This window comes from Anomalospiza imberbis, chromosome 6 (genome assembly GCF_031753505.1).
Source record: "Anomalospiza imberbis isolate Cuckoo-Finch-1a 21T00152 chromosome 6, ASM3175350v1, whole genome shotgun sequence".
NCBI classification, from domain to species: domain Eukaryota; kingdom Metazoa; phylum Chordata; class Aves; order Passeriformes; family Viduidae; genus Anomalospiza; species Anomalospiza imberbis.
This window is the reverse complement of record NC_089686.1, coordinates 54521873-54537975: the sequence shown is the minus strand read 5'-3', so window position 1 is coordinate 54537975 and position 16103 is coordinate 54521873. Positions and strand designations below refer to the sequence as shown.

Sequence of the window (16103 nt, the reverse complement as noted above, 5' to 3'; positions counted from 1 at the left end):
TATAGAGGCAAAATATTGCTGCTACTACTACTCTCTGGGGCTTTATTACAGATATTTCTTTACTTTTTTAAAAGGAATTAACAGGGCAAGCTGTTCATCCCATCCAGAACTCTGCCTCCAGCAAGGGCCAGCGTCTAATGCCACAAAGCCTGGCAAAGGCTCGGATTGCTGCAATAGTTTTCACTCCGGCGCTGTAAATCAGTCCTTTCCGGGATGTGCTGTGCTGATGCAGAGGAGGAAGGGTGGGAGAGAAAACAGAAATATTCAGGCAAGACTTTCCCCATCTTTGGCATGTCTCGGATTAATTACACATCGATACTTGGTATTCGCCGGCTTTTGCAGCTCATTAGCCTCACACGGTGCCAGGGCGTAAATTTGTTACACAATTTGCCAAGAATCCGGGGGTGTCTGGAAGCAAATGTTCACTCGGGCTATAAATGAGACACAACTGAGCTGACCAGTTTGAACTCTGGGTGGACAAATAATGTTCGGGATCTTTACCTGTGGCTCTCCAAGTGCCGCACAAACCCATGGGTGCGTGTGGGCATGTGCATGTTCGTGTCAGAGAGGGAGAGGACGAGGAAAGGGATGGCGAGTGCCGCTCCTGCGTGCAGCTGAGAAGGCGGCACAATCCGGAACCAGGCGCTTATTTTTTTCCAGCTCTTGGGATCATTCTCAGGTCGCCCACCTGCCTGCGCACAGAGACAGCGTTAGTAAGGGAATAATAATAACGTGAGAACGCCTCGGCAGCCCCCAGCCCTGGCTCTGGGGAGCCCCGCTCTGTCTCTTTAAGGAACCCAGCGAGTCGTGATGCTGCTGTTTGTATTGCCGAATCCCCAGGAGTGCAGTTAAGAAACGGGCAGCTGTCTCTTTAAGTGTGATTTCCTTCTATTGTATTTGAATCGTGATCAGGAAAAAGGAAATGAAACCAGAGAGCCGGGGCTGAGCCACGGAGTAATAATAATCCCGGGGATGCGGCTGCCGCCGCTCGCAGCGCTGCCGCCCGGGCGCGGAGCGTGTGCGGAGCTGCCCGCGCGGAGCCGCTGAGCGCCGGGCGCGGAGCCGCGGTGGCGGCCGCGGCCGCCGCCCCCCGCCCGCCGCGGGAGCGGCCCCGCCGGCCGGGGCGCGGGGGGAGCGCGGCGGGGATGGGAGGTCAGCGCCGGGGGGGCCGTGCGGGGCCGGGGGGGGCCGTGCGGGGCCGGAGCGCAGCCCCAGCCCCTGTGTCTCTCTCTGTCTCGGTGCTGCAGGAGGAAATCCTGTGAATGTCATCGCGGGGCGGCGGGGCAGCGCGGCTGGCGACAAGGCTCCGCGAGCAGACAGCCTCTGCGGGGGCGGCGGGGGCAGAGCCCACCACCGGCACGCCACAAAGGAACCGGCCCTGCCAATGTCATCGGCCATCGAGAGGAAAAGCCTCGATCCTTCCGAGTAAGTGCGCGCTTCTTCTGCGCGGTCCCCCGCTCGCCATCGTCCCCGCTCGCCTCCCGGTGCCACCCGTCCTCCCCGACGGAGCCGCCGCCGGCATTGTGTGCCCGGCAGCCCCGGAGGGCTTCGGCGGCAGCCCCCGCCGCTCCGACCCCCCTTCCCCCGCACAGGACACCGGGCTGCCCCGGCCCCGCGGGGCTGACGGCGTGGGGAAGCTTGGGGAGAGCCCCCAAGTTGAGGGAAGAAAGAGCAGCCGGGAAGAGACAGGCGCAATTCCCCCCTGGCAGGGGCATCTCCCACTCGCTCATCCCACCGCGGGGTGGTGGGGATGCTCGGCGAGAGAGAGCGAGCGTCCCGCTTCCCAAGCTTCCAGGTTTTCCATCCCGAGGGACCCTCTCTGCCCCATCCCCGATCTGCCCGACTCGCTGCAGCCGATCAGTGAAAGGTCAGGGCTGTTAGCTGCGGGTGCCCAACTTCCACGTTTTCGTAATGCAACTTCCAAAAGCTCGTAGAAAGCTTTGGTGGGGGCTGGGTGTTCTGCTAAGAGCATGTAGACAGACTTGATGGACGGGATGTAGGAGATGAGAATTTCCCTCCCTCGGCTTCCCATTCAGGGAAGGGACCGGCTTCCGTATCCAGATCCAGGCATTCTCCCGGGCTGTGCTCCCGCTGTCCCGTCCCTGCTGCACACCTAGGGAAGGTAACTCAGCACAGACCCAGGGCCACTTCAGCCCTGAACGTGCTAATTGACTGCACTTAGGCTTGTCTGGGACCGCGGTAAGAGAGAAGAAAAAAGAAAGAAATTATAAAATCTCCGTTTGCAGATAATGCTTAAAACATCGCTCTCAGTAAATTGAGTCATTCGTGGTTTGTTTCCTGTCAGATACTAAAAATGCCATCGCTTGCAGCCCAGAACGAGCACATGGGGACCGCTGCTTTTGGGGATTAAATCACTTCATTCCATGATGTTTTACATGTTACATTTTCTTTTATGATTTTTTTAAAGAAACTGTAATCCCAGCTCCTAATGATGTCCAGCTTTCATCTACAAGGTTTTTTTTTAATCTTTATTTATTTACCTGCCTTGTGTTCTGGTGGCTTAAGTGCTGGCTTAGCAATCCATGGACATCAAAAGCCTAATGCGTTAACCAGGAATGCTGTTCTGCATAAACATCCGTTGGGCTGTTCTGGAGCTTAGGGCTCTCAGAGAAACCTGGCTTGGGATTTCCAAACACCCTTCAGATGAAACATTTTGGGGTACACTCCAAAGTTTCAAATAACAGATAATGAAGGCTAATGATGTGTGCTTCCTTCTACTGGAAAGCTCTCAGAAGTTGTCAGCATGGAGCCCATGTGTTAGGAAAGGGACTATGTGGCCCAAAAGGATAAATTTGGAAAAAGTAGGGCCTAATAATGAGTTCCCCATGATTTTAATGAAAACTCACAGGATGGTGAGCTGGCAGGAGAGGGGTGTTACGACACAGCTTGCAGGGCACAGCAGTTTAAACTTAGAAGGGAGAAACCAGAGCAGAATAGAACCCGATAATATCTCAGGGCTCAGCTTGCCTAAATAAAAACTGCAGGATCACTTTCTCAGCCGAGAAGCTTTTGACCAGAGGTCGTTTCTCCCTGCTGAAGAAAGTAATTTTTGCCCAGAAAACTGCTGATCCAGTAAATAAGCAGGAGTAATACAATTTTTTTCCTGTTGCCTGCTGGAAACTGGGAGCAGAGCTTCTTCATCAGTGTAGGTCTCCTCTGCCCCCAGCAGCCCAGGGGAAGACAGACCAATGACAGAAGCAAATTGCTCAGGGACTCTGTCCTGGAGCATTAATCCAATAATACGAAAAAATTTGGGGTCCACTCTACTAGCCACAGGCTTGAAATTAAGCAAGTGCTTAAGGGATGGATCCACTAGATTTCTTTATTTACTTTTCTGTCATTTGGGTGAAGCCCAATACATTACAAAACTGAGTTCAGGCACCGTTCTTTTAATTTTTTTGCTGTTTTTTTTTTTTTTTTTTTTTTTTTAAAGTGGTGAAATTACCCCAAAAGACACAGAAGTCCTGAAGAAAGTGGCTTTGAAGAAAATTCTCACTTCTTTAATCAGAATTATCCTAGATCTCCAAGCTTTTTAGAAAAAGGAACAAAATAAGGTGCATAAAGAGTCAGTGCTAATATCACAATAAAGAATTGTGCCTCCTTTCACTCGTGGATATGTAAATGCCAGATAATTGAGGTATGTTGGCACAGACCCATCCCAGGGGATTCATGTCCTTGGCTAAGGGAAAAAAGTAGTCCTGCAGCAACATGAGGTAAAATGCTGGCTTTATTAAAACCAGCAGCGAGACTTAAACCAGTTGGGCAACAGAATCAGCTGTTGTGTTTATTCATTTCGTGCTGTTCTGAGAAGTGACACCGTCAAACTTTGTCTCCAAATTTCCATTTCCCAACAGAAAGTGTAAAATCCCTTGGGTGCCTTTCTTAGTCTTGGTGAAAACGAGCAAAAACGAGGACACCACCCCTGTCCTAACCTGTCCGAGCTTGTGACTTATTTCGCTTTTCCTTCTTCTCGTGTGGATGCTCTTGGAGTGGGTTTGCCTCGTCCAACATTTGTCTCACTCCCTCAGGGAGCCAGTGGATGAGGTGCTGCAGATCCCCCCGTCGCTGCTGACATGCGGGGGCTGCCAGCAGAACATCGGGGACCGCTATTTCCTGAAGGCCATCGACCAGTACTGGCACGAGGACTGCCTCAGCTGCGACCTGTGCGGCTGCCGGCTCGGCGAGGTGGGCAGGCGCCTCTACTACAAGCTGGGCAGGAAGCTCTGCAGGAGGGACTATCTCAGGTAGGCATCCCACTCCTCAAACCCCTCCTCCCTCCTTCCCATCGTTTGCTGAGTAGAGATGGGAACGAGGAATTCATTTGGAATGACTCTCAAAGCCTGGCAGTGTCTGCAAGCTCAGGTTTGCAGTATGGGCTCCTGTCCTAGAATGCCTGAATCGTTTGGGCTGGAAAGGGACCTTACAGCTCCTCTTGTTTCAGCCCCTGCCGCAGGCAGAGACACATTCCTCTAGGACAGGTTGCTTCAATTCCCCTCCACCTTGGCCTTCCAGGGATGGGGCATCCGCAGCTTCTTGGGCAACCTGTGCCAGGGCCTCACCTCAGGGCAGAATTCCTTCCCAATATCCCAACTAAACACACTCTCTGTCATTTAATAGCCATTCCCCTTTGTCCCATCCTCCATGCCCAAAGTCCATCTCCAACTCCCCTGGAACCCCTTTAAGCACTGGAAGGGGCTCTAGGATCTCCCCAGAGCCTTCTCCAGAGCGCACAGCCCCAACTCCATCAGCCTGTCCTCATATTTTTGGGATTCATATGCAGATGCTTTTAGTATTGCTGGGATTCTTCAGTAAGTTGTAGATAAAACTAGAGATTATCTGCCTTGGTTAGATAAACAACTTGGAGTTGTTTATATCTAAATATTTTAAAGTTTAGGGGGGATAAAAAGCATTTTTGATGGAAATGAAAGCAGTGCTACACATTGTGGATGAACCAGAATTATTTGATAATGGGAAGAATACAGAAAGAACTCCTAGGACTCAGTGTTGGCATCTGTCATTCAGACCTCACCCCACAGCTTCAGGTGAAGGGTCAATGTGGCATTCTGGCAAGCAGAAATTGGGAAAAGGGGCTGAATTCCAGCAATCTCCCACTGAGCTGGCAATAAACTGATTCCCTAAATGGTTTTAAGGAATTTTCTGCTTCTCCCAGAATTGTCTTGGAACTTAAAGGTGTTTAAACCCAGGTAAGAGCTGAAAGAGCATTTGGGGTTTTGGCATTCTTAAGCCTGGTACTGAATAAGCAAGAATTTGCACATTTTGCAGAATCAGATCCTACAAATACACTAGTTATGGGTGTTTTCATCATTAACTCCCTACCTGCCTGTTTTGCCAAAAATTTGTAAGTAAAGGATTAATTGGAGACTAAGATATTTCACAAAAATTGATAACAAAGTATCTTTACATTCTCGATTAAAATGTATTGATCTTTGCTGTGCTCATTGTGTTCCATTTCTTCTAATGGATCCCTAACGTGTCAGGAGGTTTGTGGAACAGAATAATGATATTTGGTATTTTCCCAGCTTTTTTACTGAAGGCTAATTTACCTGCCAATAATAACAAAACCAAAATCTCAGTGGACTTCCTAATTATGCTGTCCTTGGGCTTTGCTGATGGAATTTTGCTGAGCAGAAATTAAGGACTGAATTCTGCTAATGGGACCACTTGTAAATCCAGCAGTGATCCAGTGTTAATTACACTTCCCAGATAGTTTTCAACTTAAAATGGAATCAACAGGAAGTATGGCAATACAATGAATACATTTTCTTGCAGTGAAATCCAACATTTTTATTTATTTAATAATGCAATAGACATCTTCCCTCATTAATGAAAAATTTGGCAACCTTTTTGTAACCTTAGCGTTACTTTCACTGGGCAGAAGTAAACACTGACATCTCCTGGTAGACAAAAGGAATGATATTTTTTCTCCTTAAAGGTCTCTTAATTTACCAGACATCCTTTCTTCAGTCCAGAAGACGATTACAATCAGGCACAGCACATGCAGGAGATGTGTAGGAGGTGGAAAAACTCTTTCCAGAATTAGTATGGAAGTTTGGAAGTCAAACTCAATAAATACATCACCTCTAGCATTTGTCCCTTTTAAAAATAAAATATCAATATATTCGTACTTCTTTATTACTGATTTGACTTAATAAACTCTGCATGGCATGCGGTAGAGGCTCCTTTTTATAGACAATATCATGAGGACCTCAGCAGGGTTTCTCCACGTCAATTAAAGAGCAGTCCACAGCATAAAACTGTCTCATAGGTATCTAGGAGGTCTTAGAAGTGTCCTTCTGAAACCCATCAGGAGTGACTTCATGGATCACGAGTGCCTTCATGGATATAGAAGTGCTTGAAAGAATTTCCAATGTGAAGGCACAGACAAAAAGCAGGAGAGCCTTAGACCATGGCTTATCCCAACTCCTTTCCGTAAATTACAGAGCAACAGTTTAAGAAAGGCAAAAATTATTAGCAAAAGGTAATTTCTGTTGATCACAGAAGTAGAAGTGTTAATATGGTACAACTTCATGCAGTATTCTGGCCAACATTTGCTCCTTCAATTCAGGATAAGGTCCTTGATCAGAGAAACCAATTATATTGATAGATTTGAGTAGATTTAGTTTGGATATTAAGGAAGAAAATCTTCCCTGGGAGGGTGGGGAGGCCCTGGCACAAGTTGCCCAGAGAAGCTGTGGCTGCCTCATCCTTGGAAATGTCCAAGGCCAGGTTGGATGGGGGTTGGAGCAACCTGCACTAGTGGAAGGTGTCTCTGCCCATGGCAGGGGGTGGCACAGGATGAACTTTAAATTTCCTTCCAACTAAACCCATTCTGTGATTTTATCCAAGGTCAAGACCTTGGATTTTCTGTTTCAATTTTTGGTGTTGCAAAGCTTCCAGTTCTGCTCGGCAGCTTTCCACATGACCTCTCTCTCACTCAGCACTGGTCCTAAGGATCGAGGGTGTTGTGCTCTGGTTTTGACTGGGTTTTGCCAAGCCAAGGAGCCGTGCTGACCTCTGTGCTGTCATTGCAGGCTCTTTGGCCAGGACGGGCTGTGCGCCTCCTGCGAGAAGCGGATCCGCGCCTACGAGATGACCATGCGGGTGAAGGACAAGGTCTATCACCTTGAGTGCTTCAAGTGCGCCGCCTGCCAGAAGCACTTCTGTGTGGGGGACAGGTACCTCCTCATCAACTCGGACATCGTGTGCGAGCAGGACATCTACGAGTGGACTAAGATCAACGGCATGATCTAGCACGGACGTGCCTGGCGCTCTGGGACAGACACCTCCCGGGCCCAGCTGCAGCCAGGAGATCATCCCTTGGGCTGTGGGCTTTGGAACGTGGGGGGAAAGCCACGCAGTCAGCCCTTGGCAGACAGTGCTATGTAGAATGTAAAGTACACCCAGGTGAAGGAGGGAGAGCAAAGCAATAGTAGCTACACTGACTTGTGTTCGCAGCACAGACAGTAACTGACATCAGCTGGCAGCCGGGGACAGACACAGAACCATAACCCATCCTCCCAGCTGGAACAGAGTAGGGACTTCTGTAAAGAGATGTTATGACGTTGTCACCTGCAGACTAGGACTGTGCAATTCAGTTTTCTTTCTGGCTTGTTTTCATTACTGAGTTTAGATGACAAGCTCCCACAGTAGGAACACTGGAAGGAAAGAGTCATCCCTCACACGGTCATTCCATTTGGCCTTACACTTTGGGTGGGAGTTATTTTTGCATGGATTTTTTCTTTTTCCTTTGAGAATGAACTGTGCATCCTCTAGTACCAAACTCTTCTTTTAAAAAACCCTGCTGAATAGTTGTTTTCGGGCACTGCTGTCTCAAGATGAGATGTTCCCCAGATCATTTCTATACAAATATAAATCTAAAGAGTTGTTCAACTATTTTATTAACTTAGATTATATCAATAAAATATTTGTTGTGTGTAGTAAGACTCTGCAGCTTTAATAAAAATAATGAAAGATTTGAGTGTTGTCCTTTCATTCTGTTTCCTTTTTTTAAATTATGCTGGATTTTTTTTGTTTGCATTATTAATTTTATTTTTTGGTAGCAGGGTTTCTACTCTTTGTCTACAGCTAGATCCACTTCAGGTTGTGTTTCAAAGCACAAATGTGAGAACACCAAGGGCACAGTAAATCTTGTGCTCTTCATGCTAAGAAATTAGATTGTGCTGTAGGAGAAATTAGTGCTGTGTGACACCAAGGCTCTTTGGTGTTTATGAGGATGTTTTGAGGCTGGTTCTGGGTGTTTTGCAACAGATTGCATCTATCTGATCTTGGAGATTGTGTAAGATTTGGGTCTTTTAGAAAGGTAGCTCATCCTGGTTTTGCTCTGGATTAGGGAATCCAGGATAATATCATGAGAGCCAATAAACATATTTAGAAAGAATTAATTTTAGTCATCTTTAAGGTCCCTTCCAACCCAAACCATTCCATCATTCTATGATATCATATTCTCTCCAACTTATGTTTCCTGAGGTGAATAGTCTAAGTTTCTTCTTGCCTGAAAGCTGTTTCATGCCTCTGATGAACTCTTTATTTCTCATCTCTGGTTCTACATTATTCTTTCTGAGAGTGGGACTACAACGGCAAGCTGTGTTGAAAGTTACTAAAAATTAAAGCTTTTCCCACAACTGAGCAAGTCTGGCACCCACCCAGAAGGTGCTTGGCAGGGCCATTCACTCCATCACTACTGACACATCAGGAATAGCAGCTTAAAGCTGTGGATATCTACTTGACTGTTCTCAATAAACTTGTCACCCAGAGGATGTCCCACTTAAACCTGTGGATATCTACTCAACTGTTCTCAATAAACCTGTCACCCAGGGGATGTCCCACTCAAACATGTGGATATCTACTTGACTGTTCTCAGTAAACTTGTCACACAGGAAATGTCCCAGCCACTGATCAGTGACAATGTTTTGCATTTTACAATGCATACTCTGAGAGCTTTTTTCTTGCTTTTGCTGTCACAAGTAGAGCTGGGAACAAACCCTTTAAATCTTGTTATCAGAGAAATTGGAAACTACACCTAATGAGAACAACTTGGAAAGCATAGTTTGAGGGTGCTGATATTTAGCTATTTTCCAGTGATATGCTGACCTCTGGAGGCCACAGACAGCTGGTTATAATTATAATTATTGGCCTGAATTCCTGCCAGCAGAGGCAAGGAAAGGCAAGGAAAATACATCTATCAGCTCTCTTCATTGACAGTGGCTCCTTGCAAATATTCTGTCCAGCTAGAAACAAAGCCTAAAGTCATTAATGAGTTTATTTACAAAGCTTGGTGGGTGTAGCCAGGATGCTGAGGTAGGGTGGAGGTGCACAGTGGTTCTCCAGGTCGTGGCACACGTACACAGAGGGTGAGCCGTAACAGGGCTGATTATCATGATTTCACCTCACAGAAGTTTTGACTGAAAATTTAGGGCAAGGGGCCTCATTTACATCTGGGCTGAGATCAGGGAAGAGTGTTAATAGCTCAAACCTTATAGGTTTGCACAAAGTAGACCAAGACCGGTGTTTTGTTATCACCTCAGAAAGTGACTTTTGGCAAGGTAGTTCAATATTTTGCTTCTCATTTACCCACTCATAAAATGGAGATGTTCTCACTTATTCCATGGAAGTTCCTAATGCAAACACATTCATTATTTTGTGTAAGGTCTAGTTTACAAAGGGAAATAGATTTTTTAGACCTAAATGTATGCATTTGTAAAAGAAGGGTCCACAGCAGGTATCATTTTTTATAAGACCACCAGTTTTATTTAGTCTGTGTAACTTCAGAAAGATCTTAAGCTGAAATGGAAAGTGCCAGAAGAGCCTCCACTTGAGCAGCAGTATTGCTCTCCCCAAATAATTATACCAATCTGTTGCTGGACTTTTCCCTGACAAATTCCCAATGCTTGCTCTCTGAGTCCAGGAGGAGAGAGAGCAGATTTCTCTTGGAATCAGTGTAAGCAACACTTTACCTCATCTTGAATATGTTCCTTACAGTAAGGACTCCCTCCTGCAAAAACACAAAAATAAAATGTTCCAAAAACAACAGCAAAAGGGAAAGCAAAGCTGATTTAATGTCCTAAGCAAAAAGCACAAAAATCTGAATATGACTTCATCACTGGTACTCAAATGTGTCGTCCTTTCCGTGTTTTCGCCATCAGCAGTATTTTAAAAGGCGTATCATCCGTCAAGATTCCCCTTCTTTGTCCCCATTATTCAGTGTCATGGCAAGAAGATGAGAGCATTACCATCGATATCACTTTTTTAATTCCCTGCCCTTGAATAAGGGCAATAAGAGCCCTGCATAATAGAGTTTTCAGCGGAGACAGTAAATAGGAATCGGTTGTTAATTCAATACAGGATCCAGAAGCCATCTCTCCCTTCTCTTTTCTCAAGGTAATACTCTGCCTCCAATTGTCATTATAGCCGAGAATGAAATTATTTGAATTCTGGACACATCAGCACAAAACCCAAGACTCCCTGCCAATTTCGTTGCCTGCTTGGAAGAGAACATCAGAGAGCATCATTCATTTATACGACTGCCAGCCTGAGACTGTAAATTCAGAAAATAAGGAGGCCTCAGGTGCTGCACTTTAACAGGTCTTTCTGCTCCTGAATCACCCCCACCTCATACACAAGGTAACATTTTATCTCTGAAAGACAAAGCTTTCAAGCATCTGCCAGAGCACATGCTCTGTATGGCCTGAATGTGAATTGAAAATGAGACTATTAAGTTTATTAATTGGTATCAGTGACTTAAGGCTTTGAAGGAGATTCATGGCACTCGGGAAAATAATCTATAAAGATTTTTGTTGCTCTAAAAAGACAGTGCAGCATCAGCTTATTTCACTTGCAGCAGGTTCATCTCTTTTATAGAGCACATACTGTACTGGAGGCAAAGGGAAATTTAATGGACACTGGAAAAATTATCTATTCCTCTGTCCCACAACAACTTAAAAAAACATTAAAAGACAGAACTGAGAGATTGAGATATGCTATCACAAAACATTTAAGGCACTATAATTAAATTAAGATTCAGAAGTCTGTCAGTGAGATGAAGATTAAACTGGCAGAAAGTTGAACCGTGTTTGAAGCAACTTGTTCCCTCCTGCTGAGGGTTGCTTTGTACCAGGCTAATGAGAAGGCACATCTCGGAAAAGTTCCTAACAAACCAGCAGATCGCTGATGGTAATTAATCAACGTGGTTTGCAGGAGCATACACCATGTGCCATTTTCAAGTGCCTCACAAGCATTAATTAGCGTTATTGTATGTCTTGCTCCCATTTTAAGCCACAAGCTCTGCCCCATAGCAGGCTGTGCATGACAAATTTCATTTTTTTAAAGATGTTTCAGTGAAGAAATGTTTCTTTTTTTAATGAAAAATTGAGTGCAAAGTGCTCCACGATTGCCTCTGCTCTGTATCTGGCATATTCTGGTTACATTTACAGCTTGGCATAAGACAGCAAAGCCTGTAGCCAAGGTGGAATGGACTGCAAGAAGGTTGATTCCTGTGGAGGTGCTGGAACTGGAGGAGAGGCAAAAGGAATGTTGTAACAGGAAGCGACTAGGGTGATGGAAATCTGTTGCTTTGCAGTGTTGAGAGAGAAATAATTTTTGAAAGCTGTGACCCAAGGGAAATAACTCCTTCTGTAGTCCAGTAGCTCTGTACCAGCTATGTTTCATGTGATTCCTGAGATGTTTCCTCTTTGGGGCTGTAACTTCTTGGGTAGGCTGGTAAAAATTCATAGGGTTTTGGTTTTCTCTTCACCTCAGATGTGTCTTGCATCTCATCTCAGACAGCTTTACCAATAAGTTTCCTAACAGCTGTGAGCTGGCTTTGAGACACAGAAACGTTTTACTTATTTACTTATTTACTTATTTACTTATTTACTTATATTTTGCAGAAACACAATAAAAGTGAAATTCTCTTTCAATAAGGCACATAGTCTTCAGTCTGGCATTGTTACAGCTCCCCAAACCAGTGCTTATCATGTTGCTATCTCATTAAAAAGATCCAAGACCTGCAATTATCAACCTGAAGATGCTTTGCAACACCAGGAAACTCCTGGTGGGCTCTAAGATAAGGCCCCATCACAGGTGGCTGTGATTTTCTCGAGTCCATGGCTGCGAACGAGCGCCTAATGCGCCATGATGCAGCCGCCCTGGAATTCCTGGAGCTGGCCCAGCAGCGAGTATGACCCACCATGCAGGAGAAGCGTGCTGTCCAGCTGATAAGGAAGTGTGCATCAGCAAATACGGCTTGTTTATCCCGTAAAAACCGCTTTGGAGGAGTGCAAGCAGAAAGAGGCCGGGTCTGCACTGCACAGATAAGAGCTCTGACCAAAAGGACGACCAAAGGTTGCACCAGGCCTCCTGGAAAGTCCCAAAGAGAAGCTTTCAGTGGGAATGGATGACTAAGGGAATTGCAAAGGGCTTCTGGAGGCTTTTATCTGTGTGTTACCTCTCCAAATGCAGCTCAGCACTTCAGTTATTTGTTGTTGCATGCTCTGATTAATGTGTTCTGGCTTGAGGAGTTGGTGGCCAAAAAACCCCACCACTGAAGCCATGACCAACTGCCTGCCTCATTAACAATCTCAGCTAATGACCTAAGAACAGTACGTACAACTGAAAAGTGATTTGCTATCTGGGTCATACACATGTGGGGTTTTTTTAAGGTCAGGAAAGGCTCAATAGCAGTTTTCCACAGCGATGTCTCATTATTGTCCATGTTCCTCGGGTAAAGGAAGAACTCCTGAGCTCCCACACAAAGCAAGCAGGGTCTTGGCACTTTCCATGAGATCATGAAATATACCTGCAGCCCCTTTCAGTGGGGTCTTTCACACATCTCTTAGGCCATGAACCATGTCATGGACTGGGAATCACACACAGTGAAACTGCTGGAATTGTGTGAAATTAGAAATACTCCTGAGGCAAGAATGATGCCTGTCTATGCTCTCTAAAGTAAATAAACTTTATTTTTTATACTTTCCCAGGTAATGTTTCCATTTGTAGTAGTATCTTTTATTTGAGTTATGTGAGAGAATTATATGAATTGAAAACCAACTTGGAGCTAAGCTAGGCAGTGTAAGAATAAAACTTGGCTATGGTTTGTGTCAACATGGAATCTTTGACCTGAGGAAAAAAGCGCAGTCTATCAACATTGCTCTCCAAGTGGGATTCCAAGCTCTCCAAACATACATCAATATTTCAGACCCGTTTTGGAGCTAAAAATCTGAGACAAAAAGATTTGCTAATAACCAAAGACAAGCCTGAAGCCACCTCGATGCAAAGCAGGGAGGACTGGACATGGCTTTTTGATAACCTCGGGCAACTGATGCAGGCATAAGCATCCATGTGGCAGATGGTCCAGAAGGATGAAAGCTGGGAGCTGACTCCAGTTGCTTTGTAAGCACCAGATGAAGTCCACTGGTTGATTCTTGGAGTGTTCCTTGACTTCATTTGACTGTGGAGCTGCCAAAGCTAATTTACACCATGCGAGGTTTGGGAGGGGTTTTGTTGGTTTATCCTGAGTCTACATGGCTGTAACAAAGCAGGGCTTTTTCCAGCTGTTGTTTCATTGTGTCAGGAGGCAGCTCAAAGCTGTACTCCATCAGAGATCCCATTTGTTAGTAAAATGTCCAACAAGCTCCCGTGCAATACTTAGTTTATTCATGTAGACATTTCCCCGAAGTTCTGGCTCTGCTCCCTCCCTGTCATCTCTCACATCTCATCTGAGATTCACTCTTGTGAAGCCTGAAGATGCGATTTGTTATCAGTTCATATGTAAATCCCCCACTGTTCAAAGGACTGCTGAACTGCCTTTATGTTTGTGTGGTTCATTGGAGTCACTGCAGGATTGTACAGCTCCCGTTCTGAATTTTCCTACCCAGCTCCTTTTATGCTCTTTATTACAGTCACTCCTTTTGTTCTGCTTAATTTTACATGATCCGATTTCCAAGCCAAGGTCACTGCCTGGTTATTTCTGTGAAGCCCTGACCTTATTGCATCTTTGCTACAGCAAAAAACAAAACCAATAAGAACAGCATAATAACAAAACAAATTTCTGGACCTCAGCTTCTTTCTTGCTACCAATTCCCCAAGCTGCCTCCTCCCCTCAAAGTCTCAGTTTTGCCCATGTATTATTGTCCACTTAGAGCACTAAAAAGCTGATCTTGTGAAGAGAAGCCCATTCCCCAAAACCATAGCACATTAGCTGAATTCCCAGAGACAATCAGCACCCGGCGATGAAGATCCCCAGTGTGCCATTTCATTAGATTTTCAAGAAGTAAAAATAAATGAAGGATACTAAAAGCCTCATCATCTCTCACAGACTAAACACTGGACATACAGAGCAATCTGAGCAGATCTCAGCCTGATGAGTACCTTTGATCTATTTGGCCATTTGGGCTCCATGGCCGGTGATAATGGAAGAAAAATTAGGCCCCATTATTGAAGAGGAAAAGAACATTTATGTCTAGGCTGAGCTAGGAAAATTCCATGATAACTTACTGGTGTCACAGTTTCTGCAGCTGTCAGTTATTTGATGGAGGATGCAAAGGCTGCTCTGGGTAAAACACTGAGATACTACAATTTCAAATGGGTTTATGTTTGCTTTTGGTTCTTTGGGTTTTGGTTGGTTGCTTGCTTTTTGTTTTTTTTTGTTTTTTTTGTTTTTTTTTTTTTTTCCTCCAGTCTCAGCAACAGATATTTCTGTTTTACTATGTTTTTGTTTAAATAATTGTTAGGATATTCATTAGGAAAGTAAAATGCCAGCCATTTCTGCACTTGAGGAGCCTCTAGCCTGACCAGGGGTGATAATCAATTTTTATAACTAACTCCTATAGCTTCTCCACCTCCATTTTCACCACTGCCTAAGCCCTTGAGTAACAGCCTGGATCTATGCAAGTGCTAGAAGCAAAACTATCCAGGCTTTTGGCAAAACCTGAAAGACATAAAGAATTATGGACCTTCTATTGGCTCTGCATTATTAGATTTTCACGGGCCACAAACCCAAGGACAAACACAAGTAATATCATTTTATTAGCATTTCAAATATACTTTTGCTATTGTGTTTTCTTCTCTACAGGGAACTTTACAATTGCAGAAATTATAAAGGACAAAAAGCTCCCCAACAGCTAGCAATAGCGCAGTCATAAAACCACCCCCTTCTTCCTTTCCAGTTCTTATTTGAGCAGTGTTGCTAGGACAATGAATTATTTCATTTCAATCCTACTGATACCCGAAAAAGAAGAGAGAAAAGAAAATAATTTCTAGCATAAAATCACGCAGAAGAAATGATTCCTTCTTTCATATAAGAATATTTAACTCACTAAAGGTGAGGGGCATTAAAAGAGTAGCATCTATTGTTTGTGCAGCTGTTGCACATTGAGTGTTTTTTCCTATAAAATGTGATCCTGGAGATGCAACACTTTTTTGGTTTTGTTTTGATGATATTCAACTCAGTAGGTTTATTTTCCCAGTCTCAGTTTTGCCCACTTATTATTGTCCCTCAGCTTCACTAAGAAGCTGATCTTGTGAAAAGCAGACTGTTCCCTGACCAAAACCCCTTGGCACATAAACTGAATTTCAAGAGACCAAGGGCTGAGCTCTCGGGGCCGAGTTCTGCGTTCTAAGGCCTGAGTTCTGAGAGCGGAGTTTTGACTTCTGAGGACTGAGGGCTGACTTCTGGTTCGGAGTTCTGCGGGCTGAGCGAGGACGGCTGAGGGCTGAGTTCTGAGGGCTTATTTCGGCGTTCTGAGGTTTGATTTGGCACTTATGAGGGCAGATTTGGGACCTCCGAGGGTTGATTTGGCAGGTCCCAGGGCTGATTAGGGACCTCCGAGCGCCGATTTGAGAGCTCCGAGAGCAGATTTGGCACTTTTGAGGGCAGATTTGGGAGCTCCGAGGGCCGATTTGGGAGAGCCAAGGGCAGCTCAGGGAGCTCTGAGGGCCGATCTGGCACCTCCGATGGCCGATTTAGCAGCTCGGAGGGTAGATTTGGCACCTCCGAGGGCCGATTTGGGAGCTCTGAGGGCCGATTGAGCAGCTCCGAGGGCCGA

The 16103-nt window shown here is 45.2% G+C and overlaps 1 protein-coding gene and 1 long non-coding RNA gene across 4 annotated transcripts; one reads left to right on the top strand and one right to left on the bottom strand.

The window, feature by feature from the left end:
• The first annotated feature begins 515 nt into the window (after positions 1-515).
• Positions 516-8020, top strand: LMO2 (LIM domain only 2). 3 transcript variants are annotated; one of them, XM_068194265.1, is made up of 4 exons: positions 516-534; positions 1248-1425; positions 4050-4265; positions 7074-8020. In XM_068194265.1, exons 1-4 carry the CDS (start codon positions 531-533, stop codon positions 7291-7293), a joined length of 618 nt encoding a protein of 205 aa, XP_068050366.1. In that variant the 5' UTR covers positions 516-530; the 3' UTR covers positions 7294-8020. The 3 variants fall into 3 exon arrangements, with proteins under 3 accessions (XP_068050366.1, XP_068050364.1, XP_068050365.1); XM_068194263.1 differs by lacking the exon at positions 516-534 and adding an exon at positions 796-847; XM_068194264.1 differs by lacking the exon at positions 516-534 and adding an exon at positions 959-1152.
• LOC137476159 (uncharacterized) lies at positions 7771-15961 on the bottom strand. The gene is made up of 2 exons (XR_011000277.1): positions 8896-15961; positions 7771-8771 (listed from the first exon to the last, which is right to left on the bottom strand). It is a non-coding gene; the product is annotated as an uncharacterized lncRNA (long non-coding RNA).
• Between the last annotated feature and the right edge of the window lie 142 nt (positions 15962-16103).

Coding starts and splice junctions, on each gene's coding strand:
- LMO2 (XM_068194263.1), top strand. CDS start 811: ATGCTGCTGTTTGTATTGCCGAATCCCCAGGAGTGCA. Junction 848..1,247: donor GCCGAATCCCCAGGAGTGCA/GTTAAGAAACGG, acceptor TCGGTGCTGCAG/GAGGAAATCCTGTGAATGTC. Junction 1,426..4,049: donor AAAAGCCTCGATCCTTCCGA/GTAAGTGCGCGC, acceptor TCACTCCCTCAG/GGAGCCAGTGGATGAGGTGC.